Source organism: Uranotaenia lowii, chromosome 2, assembly GCF_029784155.1.
Source record: "Uranotaenia lowii strain MFRU-FL chromosome 2, ASM2978415v1, whole genome shotgun sequence".
NCBI lineage: Eukaryota > Metazoa > Arthropoda > Insecta > Diptera > Culicidae > Uranotaenia > Uranotaenia lowii.
In genome coordinates, this window is record NC_073692.1 from 43,751,859 (window position 1) to 43,769,974 (window position 18,116).

At 39.6% G+C, this 18,116-nt stretch overlaps 3 protein-coding genes across 5 annotated transcripts; 1 reads left to right on the forward strand and 2 right to left on the reverse strand.

The window, feature by feature from the left end:
• Positions 1 to 5,997: 5,997 nt before the first annotated feature.
• On the forward strand, positions 5,998 to 12,184 carry LOC129749789 (uncharacterized). Of its 3 annotated transcripts, none has more exons than XM_055744871.1 (3): positions 5,998 to 6,184; positions 10,008 to 11,431; positions 11,624 to 12,184. In XM_055744871.1, the coding sequence occupies exons 2-3, from the start codon at positions 10,067 to 10,069 to the stop codon at positions 11,924 to 11,926; spliced, it is 1,668 nt and encodes a 555-aa protein (XP_055600846.1). In that variant the 5' UTR covers positions 5,998 to 6,184; positions 10,008 to 10,066; the 3' UTR covers positions 11,927 to 12,184. The 3 variants fall into 3 exon arrangements, with proteins under 3 accessions (XP_055600846.1, XP_055600844.1, XP_055600847.1); XM_055744869.1 differs by lacking the exon at positions 5,998 to 6,184 and adding an exon at positions 9,588 to 9,700; XM_055744872.1 differs by lacking the exon at positions 5,998 to 6,184 and adding an exon at positions 9,701 to 9,831.
• LOC129749791 (uncharacterized) lies at positions 9,575 to 14,082 on the reverse strand. Its single transcript, XM_055744874.1, has 2 exons — positions 12,675 to 14,082; positions 9,575 to 12,616 (listed from the first exon to the last, which is right to left on the reverse strand). The coding sequence occupies exons 1-2, from the start codon at positions 14,010 to 14,012 to the stop codon at positions 12,359 to 12,361; spliced, it is 1,596 nt and encodes a 531-aa protein (XP_055600849.1). The 5' UTR covers positions 14,013 to 14,082; the 3' UTR covers positions 9,575 to 12,358.
• Positions 14,083 to 15,464: 1,382 nt separating this feature from the next.
• LOC129747720 (uncharacterized) lies at positions 15,465 to 18,061 on the reverse strand. Its single transcript, XM_055742058.1, has 2 exons — positions 16,624 to 18,061; positions 15,465 to 16,554 (listed from the first exon to the last, which is right to left on the reverse strand). Exons 1-2 carry the CDS (start codon positions 17,956 to 17,958, stop codon positions 16,345 to 16,347), a joined length of 1,545 nt encoding a protein of 514 aa, XP_055598033.1. The 5' UTR covers positions 17,959 to 18,061; the 3' UTR covers positions 15,465 to 16,344.
• Between the last annotated feature and the right edge of the window lie 55 nt (positions 18,062 to 18,116).

The following is an 18,116-nucleotide window of genomic DNA, read 5'->3' on the forward strand; positions in this document are numbered from 1 at the left end:
CCATCGCAAGACAAATGAATACCTTGAAAGGAGGCCAAACGCCGGGAAGCCACTGTCGTGCGTTTCTTTTGTGATTGATCGGTGGCAGAATGCCTATGACAAATATCCCTCTTCCTGCATGTAGCTCAAATAGTACACTGGTTAAGATGTCGGTCTGGCAAGACCATTTAGTTAGTGATTTGAGTTCGATTCTCCCTACGGGCGCTGTGGTTTATATTTTTATTTTCTTGTTTCTGGGATGAATTATCCAATAGGAACGAAATCCCATAAAATGTTTTTCTTGTTTTGCTTGAATGTAGTGGTCATGCATCATTTTAGTTGGGAGCCGAGTCCTTATGCCAGTTACGGTTTTTCAAACATATCATCTTCGGCACAGTGCACATTTCAGCGCATTATCGGCACAGAGATGTGCTAAATAGGCATTGGATTTTTGCAACCTCTTCTATGGGTGTGTAACTAATGCTCCGATATTCCATGCAGATCCTACTGTAAATTAAGTAGAAACAGTTAACCAAAAGCTACTCCCGCAAGAGGATCGGGAAACTTAATGTGAGTTTACATAGTTAACTTTCTTACCCCTACAAATTGTAATCTTTATTTGTAATTTTAGCTTTGATCTACATAAAAGTCTAAAGTAGATTCCAAGGACTTTTTCTGCGATAAAATCCGAAACAAAATCAAAGATTAATTCGGATCTAACCTCAAAATGAGTAGCGACAATGGGACTGAAACTGCATTCAGCGATGCAACTGAGAATGCAGAATCAACTATGATCCAACGCAGTTGTATGATGTGCGATAAACCCAACAGCTTGGAAGACATGGTCGGCTGTGACCACTGCGACAATTGGGCGCACTACGGATGTGTTGGAGTGACGGAGGAGATAAAGAACCACCCGTGGAGCTGTCCTAAATGTAGCCAAAAATTAAAAGTTCCCAAGGTGAAGAAACCCACCAAGAGGGTTGGGTCGAAGAAAAGTGATGCCGGATCCGTTCGGACTGCTGTGCCCGCCAAGGAAGCTACCTTTGAGCAGTTAGAAGAAGAGCTACTTGCCAAGGAGCTAGCTCTAGAAAGAGAAATGGCTATGCAGGAAAAACGACTGGAAATGGACATGATCCTGAAGGAAAAGCGCTTGCAGAAGGAAAATGCCTTGCGTGAAAAGGCTCTTAAGCTGGAAAAGGAAATGCATGATCGACAGCTTTCCCAACAAAGGCAGATTTACGAACGAAAATTAGCCGAGCAGCAGGAGTTCGAAAGGAAAATGCATCTGTTGAAGAAACAGTTTGAATCGCATGATTTGGCGGAAGATTCATTGGACGACGACAGCGAAAATGAAGATGAAGAAGATGCGGTGAATAAATGGCTGAGCAAATCTCAAGTGCATTTAAACACGGTTGATTCTGCTGGTCGAATTGAGAATCCCGTTGCGACAATTAGAGCGAAAAAACAATGTGGTTCCGAAATTTTCGGAAATATTCGCGTGAATGGACCTGACCCGAAACTTGATTCATCTGACGACGAGATGGGTCAAGAAGCGAAACGAAACGCAAAAGGTTTAGGCTTCAATGAAGAGCAAATTTCGTTCATGGAAAACTTGCTAAGGAAGAACCGAAGAGGCACGAGTTCAGAGCTCGAAACCGCGCCGAGGAACGTCGAAGTGACCAAAGATCAGCTGGTAGCCCGCCAAGCTGGGTCAAAACAACTGCCAACATTCCGAGGTGAACCAGAACTATGGCCTATTTTCATCAGCAGCTACGAAAATACTACTCGAGCTTGCGGGTTCTCAAATCTAGACAATTTGAAGCGTCTCCAGGATTCCCTAAAAGGGGACGCTCTTGAAGCTGTCAGAAGTAGACTGGTTCTCCCGGAAACTGTACCGAATGTAATCAACGATTTGCGGAGCTTATTTGGCAAACCGGAAAGACTTCTGCGAACTCTTATGAACAAAGTTCGAAAAGCTCAACCACCGAGGCTCGACCGAATGGAAACCTTCATCCATTTCGGAATAACCGTGAAACAAGTTTGTGATCATTTGGAAGCTGCTGGTCTAGGAGATCATTTACAAAACCCGATGTTGGTGAAGGAGTTGGCGGAAAAGTTACCCGATAATTACAAAATTGAGTGGGTTCGATACAAACGGACTAGCCAAGGAAGTCCTCTACGAGTATTCTCCAACTTCATGAGCTCCATTGTAGAAGACGTGTCCGAAGCGGCTGAATTGACCCCGATGGACGGCGGTGAGCACTCCAGAGGAAGCAAAGGTAGGAGGAAAGAGTTTGCACACGTTCATAACGCTGATTTCCCTCTACCTCCGAAGGAAGATCAGAAGTTTTCGAAATCTTGTTTGGTATGTAAACGTACAGATCACAAACTCCGTTTTTGTGACGATTTTAAAGGCCTGTCCGTGACGGATCGAATCAAAATGGCAGAGAAACTCAAACTTTGCAAACTCTGTCTTAATAGTCATGGGAAAAGCAGATGTAATTTCAAAGTACGATGCAACATCGGTGGCTGCCAGGGTGGTCATCATCCTTTATTGCATCTGAACGAGCAATTTGCCAACAATCTGCAAATAGAATGTAACACACACAACGGACAAAATCGTGCTGTGATCTTCAGAATGGTTCCAATAACACTCTACGTCGATGACTTGGCCTACGATACTCTCGCCTTCCTGGATGAGGGCTCATCCGCAACCCTACTGGAATCCTCTGTAGCTGATGAGTTGCAAGCCTCTGGCGAAATCGAACCACTTGTCGTCACTTGGACGGGGAACATGAAGCGTTATGAAGATCGTTCGAGAAAAGTTATCTGTTCATTTCGCCCAGAGACTCCGACCAGAAACTGCCATTGAACAATGTGCGAACTGTTACCGAACTCCAGCTGCCACAGCAAAAGGTTAAGTTCGGCGAAGTTTGTAAGCAGTACACTCATCTCCAAGGCCTGCCAGTCATGGATCACTCTCTCGAAGAACCAAGGATCATGATTGGACTCGACAATCTACACGTTTTCGCTCCGATCGAATCCCGAATCGGCAAACCAGGTCAACCGGTTGGAGTTAAGTCTTTGCTTGGGTGGACGGTTTATGGACCTTGCAGGAAAGGGCCGTGCCCCCAGGTTGCCCTCAACTTCCACGGAGTGGACGAGTTAAGTAATCAACAACTTCACGATATGCTTCGAAACCAGTACTTGTTAGAAGAAGTCCGTAATCCGTCGTGCGTTCTAGAATCTGATGAAGACCAGCGAGCCCTCGCTATTTTGAAAAGTACTACCGTGTTCATCGGGGATCGCTACCAAACTGGGTTACTCTGGCGGAACGACTCCAGAGGATTTCCCGATAGCTATGGCATGGCCTACAAGCGGGCGTTAGCTCTAGAACGAAAACTCTCCAAGGATCCAGATCTTCAAGCAAAAGTTAACCTTCAAATCCAACAGTATCTCGAGAAAGGATACGCACATCCGGCGACAACAGAAGAGCTGAACAACACACAACCTTCAGACGTCTGGTATCTACCGTTGAATGTTGTTGTGAATCCCCGCAAACCAGGCAAGATACGGCTAGTGTGGGACGCGGCGGCGTCGGTTGGCGGAATTTCCCTGAATTCGCAACTCCTCTGTGGACCAGATTTGCTAGTGCCTCTGCAAGGTGTGATATGTCGATTTCGTGAGAAACCCGTAGCTTTTGGCGGGGACATCATGGAGATGTACCACCAGTTAAAAATTCGGCCAGAAGATAGACAGGCTCAGCGCTTCCTTTTTCGCCAGGACCTGTCCGAAGAGCCCACTGTGTACGTCATGGACGTCGCCACCTTTGGCGCTACCTGCTCCCCGTGTGCGGCGCAATTTATTAAAAATTTGAACGCTCAAAAGCATGCAGCTGAATTCCCAAGGGCGGCGAGCGCGATCGAGCTCCAACATTATGTCGATGATTATTTCGACAGCACCGACAGCGTAGACGAAGCAGTTAGACTAGCCAGCGAGGTGAAGTTGGTTCACTCCAGAGGCGGGTTTCACATAAGGAATTTCGTTGCGAACTCCGAAGAATTTCTGGTAAGAATGGGCGAGCCGAAAAATAACAGCGCAGTGCACTTTAACGCAGACAAGGAATCTGGAACCGAACGTGTTCTAGGCATTGCTTGGAACCCAACGGAAGATGTTTTTGGCTTCTCTGCTAACTTCAAGCCGGAACTGGTGAAAGCCCTGAATGGTGCGCAACGACCAACGAAAAGAATAATCCTAAGCTGCGTAATGTCCATGTTTGATCCTTTGGGTCTGCTCACCCCATTTACGGTGCACGGGAAGCTCCTAATCCAAGACCTGTGGAGGACGGGGTGCAGCTGGGACGAGCCGATCGATGAAGTTTCAAATTCGAAATGGGACCGGTGGACGAATCTCCTACCTGAGATAGAAAAGCTGAAAATACCGAGGAGCTATTTTGGTGGTGTGAGATCGCATCAGTATGACGCTGTGGAACTACATGTCTTCACTGATGCAAGCGAAGCCGCCTATGGTTGCGTGGCTTATCTCCGTGTGGTCGTGGACGAGACCGTGCGATGTTCCTTAGCCATGAGCCGTTCTAAGGTGTCACCCATCCAGCAGTTGTCGATCCCTCGAAATGAGCTGCAGGCAGCAGTGCTGGGGGCGAGATTAGCTGATACAGTGCAAAAGAACCATCGTCTTCCAATAACTCAACGATATTTTTGGACTGATTCACAAACAGTTCTCTCGTGGATCAGATCCGATCAACGAAAATACTCACAATTCGTGGGTCATCGCATCGGAGAAATTTTGAGCAACACGAAGCTTTCGGAGTGGCGTTGGGTCCCGACAAAATCCAATGTGGCCGACCTGCTGACCAAATGGAGTGTAGGTTCCAAGCTGACAGATGATAGTGTGTGGTTCGTTGGACCGCAATTTTTGTATGAAACCGAAGAAAGGTGGCCTTCTCAGCGGCCGCCCAAAGCAAATGTTTCCGAAGAATTAAGGGCTCAGTTCTTGTACCATGATGTGTTTATTCCGGAACCTATTATCGATGTCTCAAGATTTTCCAAATGGTTGGTACTGCTACGAACCTTAGACCAGGCCCACCAATGGTTGCTAAACCTCGAATCGAGTACATTCAGCAACATATCTATCAACCCATCATCGCACCAACAGTTGCTAACTTGATTCGAGAAATAGCATTCGAGCAGTAGGTTGTTACAGGATGCGTTTATGTAGCAACCCGGTAGCAACGCAGCCGGTCGTCGCCTTCAGAAAATAAACAAACACAAATACCAACCTGGATGGCAACAATGGGTGCGAAAATCAGTAAATAGATAAAAAGTAAGGTCGGTGAAGGAAGCTCTGTTCGCACTACATGATGGAAGGCGCCTAACGGATGAAATACTGCAAACTTCCATGATTGAAGCTGAGGATATGATCAACGCTCGCCCTTTAACAAGTGTATCCGGAGACGTAGCAGAAGAAGAAGCTCTAAGTCCAAATCACTTTCTTCGAAGTTCACCTACGAATGAAATTGATTCAGTACCACCGTATCCTCAAGATGCAGTTTCTTTGCGCAATTCATATCAGCGTTCCCAGCAGTTGGCGTACAAGATGTGGGACCGCTGGATCAAGGAATACGTTCCTAGTTTGAACCCGCGCACTAAGTGGCATGATGAAACGAACCCTGTGCAGAAAGGAGACTTGGTGTATATCGTCGAAGGCACCAATCGGAAGTGCTGGGTCCGTGGAATCGTTGACGAGCCTGTGGTGTCTGCTGATGGAAGAATTCGTCAAGCTTGGATTCGTACGAACGATGGAAGGTTGAAACGAGGTGTGGCTAAGCTAGCGGTGCTCGAGATAAGTTCAGGTAAAACCGAACCGGAAGTGACTTCCGGACCAGATTTACGGGTCGGGGATATGTTGGGCACCACTGAAGAATGCGCCCCCCTCGATAAGGTTGGGTAGAAACGCTTATGTGTAGTGTGGGACAACGACAACGAATGTCAGACGTAGAGAACAGAAGAGAATTAAAAGTCATCATTTTATGTTAATTGGCAAAAATTCCTAGAAACTTGCACACTATATTTCTTACATCTACCTAATTACTATTATCACAGTTAAAATTCTACTTAAAGCTAGTATCACAGTGGTTATCACAGTTAGTTTCATTTAATAGTGATTTTTATGCTGAAAAGCTGTAAGTAACACAATGAATTGTACCGAAACGAAATATTACATTTTACTATAAAATTTTCTAGAACCACGTGAGATCTGTGAGATAGGTTAGAAGTGACAGATTTGACGAAGTATTATCTTCATTTCTTAAAGTAAGGTAAAATTACCATAAAAATTATACATGTAACTAATGCTCCGATATTCCATGCAGATCCTACTGTAAATTAAGTAGAAACAGTTAACCAAAAGCTACTCCCGCAAGAGGATCGGGAAACTTAATGTGAGTTTACATAGTTAACTTTCTTACCCCTACAAATTGTAATCTTTATTTGTAATTTTAGCTTTGATCTACATAAAAGTCTAAAGTAGATTCCAAGGACTTTTTCTGCGATAAAATCCGAAACAAGCTGATTTTCAGGAAATTAAAGGATGATTAAAATTTGTTGCACCCGGATGTTGCTGTTCCGGTACATTGCATTGCAATTACAGAGCGGTGGAAAGTTTTGACATTCCCGGTCAAAGAAAACTTCCGGATGTTACTTCCCACGGGAAGTAAACAACATCCGGAAGTTTCCGGACATTCCAAGCCTCTCACCATATGATGACAATGACGGACAAAATTTTCCGCTGACATGACCATGCATTTCATTATGAAGTTGCTTCATAGTCTTCCGGTAATTGTTCCGGAACGACATAATTTTGCGACGTGTTCGTTGGTTGCTGTTCCGGTTCGGACTGAACTCGCTAAGTGTTTTCAGTCCAACAAAGAGAGTTCAATTTTTAGTTCATAAGTTCGAACTCAGCTTTGATCCCTCGCCGAAGGAAAAAAAAGGGATCAATTTTGAGTTCGCAGTTCGAACTCCGTTTTGATCCATCGCAAGGAGGAAAACAGGGTACTTCCCGCATAATTAAAAACAGTTGGGGATATAGTACTAACTATTAACTTAATATATTGGTAGCAGTACCAGTATGAAATATCTTCCAAGTATCATTTCATTATACATGTTCAAAATTTTATTACCTCAATAAATTATGACAGGATCGTATCAGTGACAGTGACAATATGATATATGATTTAGTAAGTATAGTATAATAAGAGAATAAAAATTTGCAACCTTTGAATATTGTCTCTGGACCTTATCCAGGACTCTAACAGTGTACGACAAAGTTTCCTTATATTTTCTTAGCATTAGACATTAAATTAAAAAAAAACAACATTGACAACATTGTATGAGTTAGACAAGTCGTTATCATTTCACCTCTTGCGGATAATAACTAATATTGTTATTTTAAGATGTAGTTGTGAGCTTATGCATTTTTTCGCTCTTGGGTTCAGCATCTGCTAATTTTCACTTCACTTCGTTAAAATTTGTGTCGACAACCCCACGCCAGGTTCGGAACTGAAAACTGTGTTCAAAATGGCTCCGAAAAAAAAGAATCACGCTGAGAAAAACACACAGAACGCGAAAAGTAAGTAAAACTATATTATATTATCGATAAAAACTAGTGAGATTAAATAAAACTAATGAAATTACAGAAACAAAGATCTCTGCTGAGCGGAGAGCGGAAAAAAAATCTACTGAAAGGCTGAACAATGCAGATCTGCACAAATAGGTAAGATTGTATAATCCATGTATAATATCAGAAATAAAAAATAAAAATCTCAACATTTAAATTTTTTAATTTTATTTTATTTTTTGTGGGAAAGAATTGGAACTATATTGGTTATGGTACAGGGAAGCTCTTTTTAAAAATATTTTACAATATGCGGAACGTATGATTGAGCGTTATTTTTACTACAAACTACTATAAGCAAACTATATCCATTGAAGTTGATGAAATCTATGATTTTGTATTCCAACGTAGCTAGAACATTCAGGTAGATTGTTTTGCTCGCCAAAAGTGGATGATATTTTAACCGTATCCAATAATGTAGCATGAAATATTTGTTCGAAAAAATCGCTCTTTTTGAATGGTAAACATGCTTAACAGCCCTTTCCCCATATGGTACTTTAACAGATAATCATAATACAGATTGTTAATATGGTCTGTGTTATTGTACATATACTGTTCACTTTACAATAAACGATAACGTTTAGAGACAATATAGAATATTCTCTATATATTGTAATTGATTATGCGGGTTAACTTTAAGTTCATAGAATCGAACTATGTTTTGAACCTCGGTCATACTTAATTTTGAGTTAAAAAAAAAGAGCGTGTGGGTGGGTGCGTAAAATTTGGCAAAACAACAATCGTGCCGGTTTTGTTTTGTAAAAGTGCTTCAGTATTCGCTGTTTCGAAGCTGCGCTGCTGCCATCTGGAGTAGTACGATGTTGCGTGAGCAACATTCCGGGTGAACGATAAATCAAAGATGACCTTATAACTTTTTGATTAAAATTTTCATATATCCAAATGATTATGAAAAAAAACACTCTTTTGAAAAATTGAAGTTTATTTTCACTTAAATTGAAATAAATTAGCCCGGTTGAAGATTCAATTCTATGTGATTGTTCCGTTTTAAAATAGTCAGTTGGTAATGAAAAACCAACATGTAAATTGATTCTTTTCATCAAGACTTTTCCATTTTTCATATTTTCTATCTATATTTCAAAATTATATCTTTATATCGAACTGTATGTGCTTTTCGCTGGTATATATACAGGAACAATTTTATCGTTTTACTATCAACTAACTATTGGATTGGGTTTAGTTGTTACATTTCATAAATAATTTAGATGTAAAAATTGAAGAGGTTTCAGCTTCAGACGGTATTAAATGTTAAATTCTTAATTGAAATTCGCTAAGGCTAGTGGTCGCATTAATTTGATTTCCAATGAGTTTTCCCAAAAAAAATCAGACCATAAAGTCCGATAAAAGTACAAAACATGATATAACCATTGAACGATGTCAACTGAATAGCAAAAAGTAAACTTAAGTTGTGTGGTAATTCAAGAATCTTTTTTTCATTAACTTCAACCACCATCAAATATCCAAATCTGCCCTCCAGCTTCAAAATTATTACGCCTGATTGTATGCAGCTGCAGAGGAAAACCGAGTAGAAAATAGCATAAATCCATGTATTTTTGAATAGAAATTTCTAGCTTATCAATTATTGGGGCTTTTCCAAGTTCCAAAGAAATGTTAATTGACTTCTCTATTAACAAACTGCAATTGAAAATGTGCATTCTGCTTAAGTTTTCATTGAAAAATATGTAAAATACTCCGAGAGGTTTTTGTAATAGTAAAAAAATGACTTTTTTTGTCTTCGATTTACGATGCCTCACGGCACATACACATTTTCTCCTATAGCTCAAAATAATCTCTGAACTTTCTACTTTAAGTTGGTATTTACCATTTTTTGAAAATCCTTACCAATTCGGAGAAAACAAAAATTTATTACAAGCTAGTATTTCCACCCATTTGTTTACATTTTCTTGCACACACACGACCTGTCAAAAATTAGCTTCGAAATCGCGGATAGTTTCGCAAAAATTGGTGTATTTCCAAGATTGTGAGTCATCGTGTTGGGAACAAGGTAGGACACAGTATTTTCAGCATTCCATCGAACATTCAACAATATTTTGTCGGAAGCATTGTATTTAGTTAATAATAGAACATTTTTGAATAGTAGTAAAAGACAGTCTTTAATCAAATTATACCTACCAGGTAGGTAAAAGAACTATTCTGCTGTGATCGATTTGCCTTTACGGTAGTATACGTAGACGAAGACGTGCATTGTTCAAAGCAAACAATACTATGAAGTCTCATTTGTGGGGACAATTTATGTTACTGTATTCTAGTATTTTAGCAGTACATTCGTTTTTTTTTGTACACTTCCACAGGGGCAGTTCTTCGTTCAGTTGCATTATGAGAGACGGGAGTAGTAACACCTGTTGTAGCCATGTCGTTCGATAGTCTGCCGATAGAAATGATGTTAGCGATTTTCGAATGGCTCAACCTGAACGAACTGTACGAGATCAGTGTGGTAAACCATCATTGGTATCGAGTAGCCGGTATCCTTATAGCCCGGAGATGCTGGTTCGTGGTTAGCAGTGTTCAGCAGAAAAATTTAGAAACGTTAATGGTCAGCGAACGCCACCATCGGAGCATACTGATTCAGCAGCTCAACAGTGCCGGCTGGGAACAGATTGAGCCTGTGCTGAGCATTTGCAGCGGTAGGCTGGCAGTGAGACAGATGATGGTTTGCCGAACTATGGCAGATTCGTTGAAACAGCTTTTTCAAAAGTTTGGCTCTTGGTTGGCGGATTTAGAAGAATTGCATGTATCTTTCGATCATCGATTTTTGAGAAACGACGGGTGGAGTGGCTGGAGCCATACCATTTGTTTGCCAAAAGTGCAACAATTGTATTGGAGTGAAAACCATTTGAGGCGAGGAAACCGTACTATCAGTATCGATGCACCCGTTTTGAAACGATTAGTTGTTAACGACAGCTTTGGTAGTAAGCTTAATCTTATCTTGATGAGAAGCGATAAAATGGAAACATTAGAATGTACATTGTATAGGAAAAATTTCGGAGATATGTTTCAGCAAGCTTTAAATAACTTGACATGCTTAATTTTGCGAATCTACAATACCATCCAGGACGTCGGGTTTCTTCGATCTCTTGGAAATCTCACATGGCTTAATCTGGCCCTAGAATACGATAAAGAACTTTTACCTCTGTTGTTTAATCAAACTATTGAAATAATTTGTAAATACAAAACCCTCGAGGGGCTCCAAATACACATGATGGAAAACGAGGGAGCACTTTGCAGCGTCTCACTGGCTCAACTTGGCCAATCACTGCCAAATCTTGTTCAGTTAGAATTGAATAACATATGCCTTAAGGTCAGCTCTAGACCAACAAACATTTTTCAGAACTTAGCGTTGCTCAAACTCACGGAAGTAGTGCTCAGGAACGAGCAGCCGCTTTACCTTAATTACCCGAATTTGGAAATTATCTCACTGTCACTTTTGCTACTTCCTTCGATTGTTCTACAAGACGGGCGTACACCGCAGAAGCTATTCGTCAATCTGGATGCTTTTCGCATCGAGGAATCCATTGTGCTATACTTGTTGCCTTTCCTCAATCGTTCGCCGAAGGTACGCGACGTAACGCTATATAAGACTGATCAACACGATAACCTACCGTCCAACTTTGGCCTGCCTCAACCGATGCCGCTTGCTGTCGATAGACTACATCTGATCAATCTGGAGCTTACTGTCTATTGCATCCAGAAGCTTGCCGAATCGGAAACTCTCAGGGTAAGTGTTGATTTCATCGTATGGACTTTGCAACAACTCTTGTATTCCGCTATTCGATGGAAAGGTAATCGTTTGAACAAGATCAATCACGTGGTTCAAGCTGATACAATTCGAAAAAATGTCGAAAGTTTACAATTTTCAAACCTGAACTTCTATTTTTTAAACATAATTGAATACATGTTTTCTTTCTAGCATCTGATCTTAACTCGGTGTGTCGTACGGATACGCTACGAAATTTGGGAATCGGTCATGCCCCTACATCGGTTGAAAACGCTGCAACTTCGTTCCGTTCAGTTGGACGACAGCGGCCGAATGGAGTTTCCATTTACCTGTCGGAGCAAAGTACCCATCATCGGGCGAAAGGGATCAACAACTGGATATGTCTTCAACACGGCTATTCCCGACGATTTCACGGATACTCTCGCATTTGGTGTGGAAGATATTCGTATTCGACCGACTGGTTGGAAAAAGCACTATACCGTGAGCCCAGTGTGAGTTAAGTCAGGCAGCGTGACGTGACTGTATGTGATGTCGAAGGTTGGTTCATTAGAGGATTTGACACCCGCCTTTTACTCGATTATGAGGTTTAATGGACAAGCCGAGGTTTGGGCATTGATCGACGAGAAGTAAACCAATTATCGGTTATATTGATATTAAAGGTACCTAAATTAGTTTGACGATTATTCAAATAAAACCAAAATGTGTAATGAAAATCATGGACATTTCTTTCTTCAGAGCCCATCCAGTTTAACTCATGTTATGATCAACCTTTTAAACATATTGTGAAGTAATTGAATATGTGAAAAAATATATTAAAATTATTAATCATGTTTTGTGTATAACGATTACACACAGCTAAATATTTTAATTAAATTTACAAAAATTGCTTACCTTATAAAGCTAAGCTGCACCCAAAGCCTTTAGTTTTTAAAACGCTCCGATTTCGTCATTCCAGATAGTAGTCATAGCCGAACAGTTGAGCTTGAGATTACGTGAATGGAACACAAACACCGGTTGAATCCATTCACAGATGATTTCTTCGGCACCATCCACCACCAAAGGGAAGGTTTTCCGATCGGTACTAAGCAGTTTAACAAAATCCACGTGTAGGGAGCGTAACTGGCTCAAGTGTACCATTTCGGATGCACTGCGGCACTCGATCGTACACCCGATGAGAGAGAGATGCTGAAGAAAATATGTCTAGAGTAAACATTGATTAAATAAAGCTTAGAATTGTTCCTACCTTTAAAGTTTTCCACTTGGATAGGTAATGGAAAAATGTCAGATCAACTCCCAGCTTCCGCAGTTCCAGTCTTTCGACGAACGGAACTGGTTCATCCGAGGGCATCACCAAATACGAAGATCGGGTGAAGTGTGAATTCCGCAGGGCCACATCCCTGATGCATTCATGCTGCTGAACGAAAGGCCTCAGCTGCTGTTGAATGGCCACGGCCAGATGTACCGATCCCAAATCAACAAACAGTTTCACCAAACAGTTGCTGTTGCCATCGATGTGCGTTTTCGGTAGAACTTCCGATGGAAGGCACAGAGTGTTGAGCTTCGGAGCCACAAGCGTGAGATTATCTACCTGATCGAGGAAGCTAAAGTGTTCCAGTTTGAGGAACTTGAGATTCTTGGCATATATTCGCCTGAAAACCTGAACTCCAAGTCCAACGAAGTCAATTTTTTCCAGGTTTTCCAAATCGTTACACAATTTAACAAGATCAATATATGTAACGGTTGATTCTGCCCGTAGCCTCAGCACGGTAAGCAGCTTACAGTTTTGTATGTGATCTAGAAAATTGCTTGTACTAGTTTTGGATCCTAGTCTTAAATCCAGCCAACGCAGGTTGGGCATGTCCAGAAGGAAGGATGTATCATGACGCTCAAAACCAAAATCAAGCGTGAGGGTTTCCAACGAAGTGAAGGAACCAGGAAATATATCTACGAAACCATTTCTGCTGAACGTTCGCCAAAAAGTGCATTTCAGACGCTTCAAGTTGTTGGTTGTGCCAAGTCGCAATAGGGCTGCTGCATCGAAGTTATCTTCTACAGATGCCGAAACAAGGCAAGGGGCGTGTATCGTAACAGTTTTCGGTTCAACAAATTCGACTCGTTCGTACCATTCCAAGTGCTGCAATTTCGGTAAGGTCATTGTGAAACTTTCCACTACATCCGAGTCGCTGGCATCCAAAATAAGGCATACGAAAATCGATTCCAAAGAATCGAACCAAGGGGGAAAACATTGATAGAACCGCTCCAAATTGACCATGGATATATTTCTCAGGACCAGCATTCTAGGGCTAAGCTTTTTGGGCAAAATTAACATAAGCCGGCTCAGTTCGTTCCAATATTCAACATTGCGAATTTCGATGTTTTGGTAACTCCGCAGCAACTTGTTTAGCATATCTATATGCTCGACGGCACTGAGAGCGATACGGAAGCAACATTTTCGAATCACGAGGGGTTCGGAATAGTAGAGCCATTTCCGGCAAACCAGCGACGCGCCGAGTAGTCCTTTTAGCGGAAGGTACGACAGTATTTCTTGCACAATTTCAATTGGTAGGTCGTCGAAATCCATCGATTTTATGGACCGGAGATTTCACGAGCGCGCAAATGTTTACGTTTTGAAAACTTGAGACAAACATTTGAATGGGAGGTATTTATATGAAACCCCGCAAAAAGATTGAACGGCATTAACATAAAATGTTCTTGTTTGGCATTTGTGTCCGGTTATCAAGGTGGTCCAGAACAGAGATAGGAAAACTAAAAAAAATATTTCAAAGAATTTGTTACAAATAACAAAAAAAAAAATCAAAAATGTCAAAAATGATAAGCATGACGAGAATGACAAAAACGAGAAATATATCCAAAAATGACAAAAATGATAAACATATTACAAATATATCAAAAATGACCAAAATGACAGACAAAAATGACAAAAATGACAAAAATGATAAAAATATTACAAATATATCAAAAATGACCAAAATGACAGACAAAAATGACAAAAATGACAAAAATGACAAAAATGACAAAAATGACAAAAATGACAAAAATGACAAAAATGACAAAAATGACAAAAATGACAAAAATGACAAAAATGACAAAAATGACAAAAATGACAAAAATGACAAAAATGACAAAAATGACAAAAATGACAAAAATGACAAAAATGACAAAAATGACAAAAATGACAAAAATGACAAAAATGACAAAAATGACAAAAATTACAAAAATTACAAAAATTACAAAAATGACAAAAATGACAAAAATGACAAAAATGACAAAAATGACAAAAAGGACAAAAATGACAAAAATGACAAAAATTACAAAAATGACAAAAATGACAGAAATGACAAAAATGATAAAAATTACAAAAATGACAAAAATTACAAAAATTACAAAAATTTCAAAAATTACAAAAATTACAAAAATAAAAAAATGACAAAAATGACAAAAATGACAAAAATGACAAAAATGACAAAAATGACAAAAATGACAAAAATGACAAAAATGACAAAATGACAAAAAATGACAAAAATGACAAAAATGACAAAAATGACAAAAATGACAAAAATGACAAAAATGACAAAAATGACAAAAATGACAAAAATGACAAAAATGACAAAAATGACAAAAATGACAAAAATGACAAAAATGACAAAAATGACAAAAATGACAAAAATGACAAAAATGACAAAAATGACAAAAATGACAAAAATGACAAAAATGACAAAAATGACAAAAATGACAAAAATGACAAAAATGACAAAAATGACAAAAATGACAAAAATGACAAAAATGACAAAAATGACAAAAATGACAAAAATGACAAAATTGACAAAATTGACAAAAATGACAAAAATGACAAAAATGACAAAAATGACAAAAATGACAAAAGTGACAAAAATGACAAAAATGACAAAAATGACAAAAATGACAAAAATGACAAAAATGACAAAAATGACAAAAATGACAACATTGACAAAAATGACAAAAATGACAAGAAGGATAGAAGTGTCAACTGTCAATACTGGTGTTAATTTATTTGCATTCTTGTTTCAATAAGTTGCATTTTTATGAGGATCTTCCTATTGTTACTTCATGACTTTCTCTAAATATCTGTCATTTTTTTCAAAAGTGAGCCAAACTTAACCTCGGGTCTTTTCTTTAAACCTTTTGTCAAACCTGTGCTAGTTTTAATTTCAGTACATTTGTAGAATTTTCAATTTAATTTGAGTCTCCTTCAACTGTCTTAGTGGCTTTGAAAATACATAATCTGATTTGGGTGTAGGGTGAACTTGAAAAATTTGTAGGTTTGTTTTGTCAAAGAAAATAGATGAACTCGAAGTTTCCATCGGGCTCATTTGTCGTAGTCCTTCGGGTACGATCTTTTAGTTCTCTCCTACTGGTGTTTCAGAACTGTAGTCTTCATTCCTAAATCATCAAAATTTATTTAGGTAAAATGCTCCTCTTCGTCTAACATATGCCTTTCTATTAGAGCGGTTAAGAGCCTTTTAAAAATCTTATTTTCAAGCAAAATTGTCTAAGAATCGTTCTATAGGAATTTTTGAATTCACTATTAAGTTACTTTTCGACTTGATCAGGTCACTATTTTTACCCTAATTTCACTTAAAAGTAACTATTATGCCCTCCTTTTTGCCTCATGGTCGCTTCTAGCCCTGGAAATGCCAATTTTACTAATCAGTTTTAAATTAGGTACCAATAATTCCAATAGTCATATACATTTAAAAAACAATACTTTTTCCATGTCTTTCTGTTCCTACGGTGTTTTCAATACTTTTCACGCACAGAGCTAAAACCAAATGATTTTAGTGGTTTTTAAATTTTAGGTAAACTTTATAGAAAGTACAATTCATTCGAATAACATCAGGTAAACTTGTTTGGCTTCATGATTCTGATATATGCGTCGTCATCAGAAAAGCCGCCGAGGGAGACAGCTTCTCTCGAACTTTTTCGTTCACAAGCTGGATCGGTACTTTGGTGAGTGGAGCAACCTTGGAACGATACTGTGATATGTCCATTCTTTTGACAAACGGTAAAATTATCATCGTCTCAGAGCCGCTCACTTGGATTGTACAGTCTTCCAGTAGAAGATGCTGAAATATGGTAAACAAGTGACATTTAAGAAGTTTGAGTCCGTTGCTAATATGTAAACGAATACTTACCTTTAAAGATTTCCATTTGGAAATTGCTTCGAAAGTGTCCAACTCAACGGTCATGTCTCGAAGTTGCAGTTTTTCAATTTGCATCAATGCTTCGTCGAGAGGGCGAAACTCTTGGATTATACTTTTCATTAATGTTGTTTGTAGGGACAATGCTCTAATACTGTTATGCGCCTTCAGAAATTGGTAAAGGTCTTGCTTCCTAGTTTTCCACTGCTCGGTGTCTTCAACGTTCGTGGTCAATGTGCCCAATAAGTTATTATTCAAAATGCCTATCCGCGATAGGATGCTTATTGAAAGCGATAGCACATTGAGCTTCGGGGCAAATATTGTCAAATTATTGGTTTTGTTTTTAATTTCCACGTTGTCCAGCTTTAAATTTTTCAAACGTGGACAGTTGATAGTATCTGGTATGAGTATGTCGAATCCGGTGAGCTCGATCTGTTTTAAAGATTCTAGTGTTTTCTCCAACTTTGTAAAATCAGCCACACCGTTATCTCCGAGAGAGTAGAATTGCGAGTTGATGTGAAGTTTCTCTAGCGAAGCAAGATTTTGAATGGAATCGAGGGTTCGTAAGCACTTTTTTTCAACAACCAGAACTAGCGACTTCAAGTTCGGTATTCGACCTAGAAAACCGAAATCCACTTGACGGAATCCACAATCGAGTGTGATATGTTCTAAATTTGATAACGTTTCAACGCTCAGTATCTGCGATAGATCTTTCGTGTTGAGATATCCGATCAGCCTTTTCACATGGTTGCATTTAAAAATTTTCAGTTCAGAAGTTTCGTCGAAGCTGTTTCGAAAGTAAATCGATTCCACGTTAGGAACATTCAAACATATCGTTTTATTTCTCGAGAAATATTTGTTTTCATCCCATTGCAGAAATCTGACCATCGGAAAGCACATTTCGAAGCATTCATTTGTGTTTGAATAATATTCGCTGAAATTGTCGTGAACGCATATTTGAATAGATACCAGATGCTTGAACCACTCGCTAAAGGTTTGATAAAACTGAAACAGGTGATTTTCTATGATGAACTGTAGCACTAACTCGTTGGGTTGTATCTTTTTGGCCAGTTCTCCTACTATCAACCTCATCGGGGACCATTCGTCGCGGCAGCAAATCCGAACCGTTCTATAATTTCGACATCTTTCCCGGATCAATCTCAGATGATCGCTCATTTCGTTTACCACCTTCAGACGACATTTTCGCACTATCAAAAGTTCCGCCGCACTATTCCAGGTGGTACAAACGAGCGAAGCATTCAGCAAATCACTCAATGGAAGAAAAGCTAATATTCCCTGCAGAATTTCCGTTGGCAGAATCGGTTCCATTGCTGATGCTTGTACGGTGGTCGCGAATTGACTATCTCAAAATAGTATCGATACCGTCCAAAATTATCCTGGCTCACTTTCGATCGATTCGGTTCTTCATTGATGGTTGATCGCTGTTCTATTCTATTTTTTCACTAACAGAGATCAATCTATTTGAG

Coding starts and splice junctions, on each gene's coding strand:
- LOC129747720 (XM_055742058.1), bottom strand. CDS start 17,958: ATGGAACCGATTCTGCCAACGGAAATTCTGCAGGGAATATTAGCTTTT. Junction 16,555..16,623: donor CCAAATGGAAATCTTTAAAG/GTAAGTATTCGT, acceptor ACCATATTTCAG/CATCTTCTACTGGAAGACTG.
- LOC129749791 (XM_055744874.1), bottom strand. CDS start 14,012: ATGGATTTCGACGACCTACCAATTGAAATTGTGCAAGAAATACTGTCG. Junction 12,617..12,674: donor CCAAGTGGAAAACTTTAAAG/GTAGGAACAATT, acceptor TATTTTCTTCAG/CATCTCTCTCTCATCGGGTG.
- LOC129749789 (XM_055744871.1), top strand. CDS start 10,067: ATGTCGTTCGATAGTCTGCCGATAGAAATGATGTTAGCGATTTTCGAA. Junction 11,432..11,623: donor CCGAATCGGAAACTCTCAGG/GTAAGTGTTGAT, acceptor TTTTCTTTCTAG/CATCTGATCTTAACTCGGTG.